The sequence below is a fragment of the Dreissena polymorpha genome, chromosome 6, assembly GCF_020536995.1.
Source record: "Dreissena polymorpha isolate Duluth1 chromosome 6, UMN_Dpol_1.0, whole genome shotgun sequence".
NCBI lineage: Eukaryota > Metazoa > Mollusca > Bivalvia > Myida > Dreissenidae > Dreissena > Dreissena polymorpha.
In genome coordinates, this window is record NC_068360.1 from 86,414,532 (window position 1) to 86,418,855 (window position 4,324).

The 4,324-nt window shown below is 36.9% G+C and overlaps 1 protein-coding gene across 1 annotated transcript; it reads left to right on the top strand.

The window, feature by feature from the left end:
* The first annotated feature begins 2,607 nt into the window (after positions 1-2,607).
* LOC127835870 (uncharacterized) lies at positions 2,608-4,114 on the top strand. The gene is made up of 2 exons (XM_052362294.1): positions 2,608-3,305; positions 3,598-4,114. The coding sequence occupies exons 1-2, from the start codon at positions 2,608-2,610 to the stop codon at positions 4,112-4,114; spliced, it is 1,215 nt and encodes a 404-aa protein (XP_052218254.1).
* The last annotated feature ends 210 nt before the right edge of the window (positions 4,115-4,324 follow it).

Below are 4,324 nucleotides of genomic sequence, written 5' to 3' on the forward strand. Positions count from 1 at the left end.
ATGATGGGCGCATATGGAATAAGACCCATTTTCGAAAATATTCACGCGTGTTTGTTGGCGTTATGTAAAAGTCACTAAGATGAAAACTGAGTAAAACAGCTATGCCTAAAAGCGCATTAGTGCTCTATACCTATGTTTATGTCAGCGTTGTTGACACCGTGTGAACTGCTCGGGTAACAAGTAAAGCATAAACAGCAATTTGTATATACTTTTATTCCTCCATATACAAGATACGAAGATGATTGTATATTTTGAATTTGTATATGGTGTCAAAAATCAAAAGTTTTGTACACGGAACTTTCATTATGAATTTATATTCTTGGTGAGATAGTTAGTTGATATTAGAAAAAATATTCCTTTAATATGATGGTGACTGCAAATTTTCTTTATATTAAGGTCTCATTACCATTTTCATCATACTTTTTATGCTTTCAGAACGTCCAAAAAGCATGTTGTTTTTATTTTGTCGAAGTTATTTCTATGAAATAATAAGGATGATAAAAGTGCACACAAAACTCGACCCGTGCGCTATGACACACACTTTATAAAGTTGAATGGCGTGTGTTCATTTCAAACTTGCGATTGATTTTGAAAAATGAATTGCGTGTTAAATTATGCAATAGCGAACATCTTCAGTGCCTTCAGCACTTTGATTTGTTTATTTTTTTCAATTCACCAAAACGTGAAAACGTCCCTTTGAGACCACCGCGCATTGATTCGCCTTCGATTATCATCGCAAGGGTTAAGGATAGAAACGGGACGATGTGATTCTGCTAGTCTTCTGATAGGCAGCACGATATTGAGAATGAATTCTGTGTTATCATTATATGTATTAAATTGTCAAATAGAAGTACGCCAGCACTTTTTGAAAAGGTGTTATTTAATAAATTGAGTATGTTTAAAAACGTTCAGCTAATGCTTATTATAACCACAAACATCTGAAATAATATGACTGTCTAAATATATGTATTTCAAAAATAAGCATAGGACCAACTTTATAAATATGAACCAGTGGCATCACTTGTTTAGTGGGAGTTAATCTTATTCAGCTATTAGCACATGTGTTTTTAAATAAAATTTCAGTTTTGCTAATAAATGCCACTTATATTGTACAACCATATATATTTTATGCCAAAGTTTGTCGTTTTTGTTTGTAGGAATGATTAAATTTGATTGATCAGTATCAATATAATACATAATTTAGTACCCATTTGGTTCAATAATACTTAGATTCCTTATATAAAACTCGCATCGAACATTCTCCGGAATTGTCGTAACTTCTGTCCATCACATTTCCTTGACATGCTAGTTTGATAATAAGTGTGTCAACAACAGAAAATAGACTCGGTAGCCATCCGTGGTCATGACATATTCTGGCATATAAATTGCGCTGTCGTCTGATGGTTTTCTCAAGTATTGCCATCACTTAAAGCATCAAGGATAAACTGCATTCCGCCACAAGGTTAGACTTATTAAAATTGTAATAATAATAATAATCAAAATAATGATAACAATCATAATTTTGATAACCATATTTTTTTTTCAATTTTTATATATTGGTATAGCTAACCCATCAATTATTTGAATTATTTCCATTATTTAGATGATTTGTTATAATATATAAACACTCAATATTCAAACGATAATATTCGAATTATAAATTAAAATTTTTAATCAATCACAAAACCATCACACATGATAAATTCTTCTCCTTTGGGTTGTGAAACAATGCAGTCGACTGATTTCAGTTGAGTTTTTGTGTGTTGTTTAATTTTTTTTTATTTTAAAGGGGCCTTTTCACAGATTTTGGCATTTTTTTTTAACTTATTCATTAAATGCTTTATATTGATAAATGTAAACATTGGATCGTAAAAGCTCCAGTAAAAAATCAAGAAAAAAATTGAAAAAAAGGAAAAGAACATTGCCCGGAGCACGTTTCGAACCAGTGACCCCTGGAGTCCTGCCAGAGTCCTGAAGTAAAAACGCTTTAGCCTACTGAGCTATTCCGCCGAGTACACATGCTTGACGTATTTTATACCTTATATAAGCAATCTTCGTAGTTTCACAAAATTTAACGACAAAAACAGAACTTTCCAAATTATTCAATCGTTTCGCGTTGCAACGCTTTATAATTTTTAGGTTTTTAATCGTCAAAAGATGCATATAATGGCTATATTAGAGCATGGTTAATGTTCAGTATTACTGTTTCCTCACAAATATCATAACTAAAATGAAAACTTACGAATCTGAAACAACTTTTTTCAATTTTGTCAATTTACCAAAGCGTGAAAAGATCCCTTTAAGTGACGCTTACCACTGGTAGAAAAATTAATGATATATGGTCTCCCATGTTATAATTTACGAATGCTTATAATTCGGTGATATGAAAAGAAGACTCATATGTTATTTTTATTGGCTTATTCAAAATAAACATGATAAAAAAACAATACAAAAGAACGGTTCTTTAATAAGGTATACACTCCTTAAAGTTTATGTATTTAATAAATACTAAACATATCTGTAACTAATATACACGTGCAAATTCAATTTATGCAGTTCTAATTTGAAGTTTGATTTTATTATCTAGGTCTATTCGCTGAGGTCACAATGTCAGCTAACGTTTCCGACAAACTATTCACGTCAGCAAGACTACTTTTCTCAAATGGAGACGTCAACGTGTCTTCGACTGCCGACCCTTATATTTCACGTTACCCGATAACTGACAACGTTTCAGCCACTCGCGACCAATTCGAACCTATCAGCGGGGACAATAATACTGAGGCTACGACCGACGAGCAGTTTGTTCCCCGCAGCGGATATGACTTTCCGGTGTTCGGTATGGAGGACGGAACGTTTGTCTACCTTCACAGCCTTGCCATTGGTTGCCTGATCACCAGCCTCATCTGCGCCATCATCACAATCGTTCTCTCTTTCCGGAACAACAATAACCTCACTTTCTTCAGCAAGTGGTCCCGTAGCGAGCGATACGTCGTCTACATGGCGATCTGCGACGGTGTCTTCAATTTTTGGCACACTATTGAGCACGTGCACGGCCTCGTGGTGTTCGGACACGTGCGCCCTAAGGAGCTGTGCACCTTCTACGGCTTCATGGTCACGGTTTTCATCGGGTCCCAGAACCTGCTGGTGAACGTCATCGCCATCAGCGTGTTTTTCATCATTTACTTCGACAAGAATATCAACTTCGGCAAGAGAGACTGGAAGCTCCTTCTCTATTGCTTCGGAGTACCGTTTGTTGGGGCTGTAGCGGCAGCGGCCGGCGATCAGTTTGGACCAATAGAATTATTGTGAGTGTATTTCATTTGTTCATTTGCTCCATCCATAGTTTTGAACATATACATCCGGTCCATGTTTTCGTTTATAAATTGTATTAAGAATTGTTTGTTTCTTCAATTATACATGTGCATTAATAACAAAAACAAATGAAATATACACAATATTTTATGGTAATGTTACCCTCATTTCTATTGGAGTGCACATGTCATCTTCAACGTTTGATTTAATTCAATTTGTATTCATATTTATAATTACAAGTATATGTTTACAATCATTACTAATATCAGCTTTGTTTGATTTCAGCTGCGCATTCGACCAGGTGAAAGGCAGAATGAGCAACTTCCTCTTCAATACAATCCCGATTATCATTATCACCGCCGTCAACATTATCCTATATATTTTGGCATGGAAACGTATCCGTGACGAGACCCGCGCGACGAAGCAGGTCCTAGGCAATGAGAATTCTAACATTGCTATCATGAAGAGGTCCCACAGGGCGGCAAGAAACATGTCCATGTTCGTGGTCGCTTTTTTCGCGCAGTGGTCAGGTGTTGCGGTGCACGCTGTCTGGGGGCTCGTCACTCCGCACATTCACATGGTCCTCTATTTCCTGATCGTCTTCTTTGCCAACATCGGCGGCCTCTTGAACCTCATCGTGTTTCTCATCATCCGCAAGTCGCGCAACGCCCAGAAGAGCCCGGACAATCGTCAGATGCTAGTCTTGAAGAGCAGCAACGTGACGTCCGGTACAAAGTCAATAGATTCATCATTCGCAAGTCGCGCACCGCCAAAGAGTACCCGGACAATCGTCAGATGCTAGTCTTGAAGAGCAGCAACGGGACGTCCGGTACAAAGTCAATGGATTGAAGGTTGGAATTATACACTTTTTTCTGTCTGAGGCGTATATATTCGCAGCGCAAATAAACCGGTACTAGAACGATATAAATACCAACCTGTCTAGCGGTCACCTGCCTACAACGGTCAGCAAAATTCCTTCTCCAGACGAAAATCATTCTATATATTACACCTT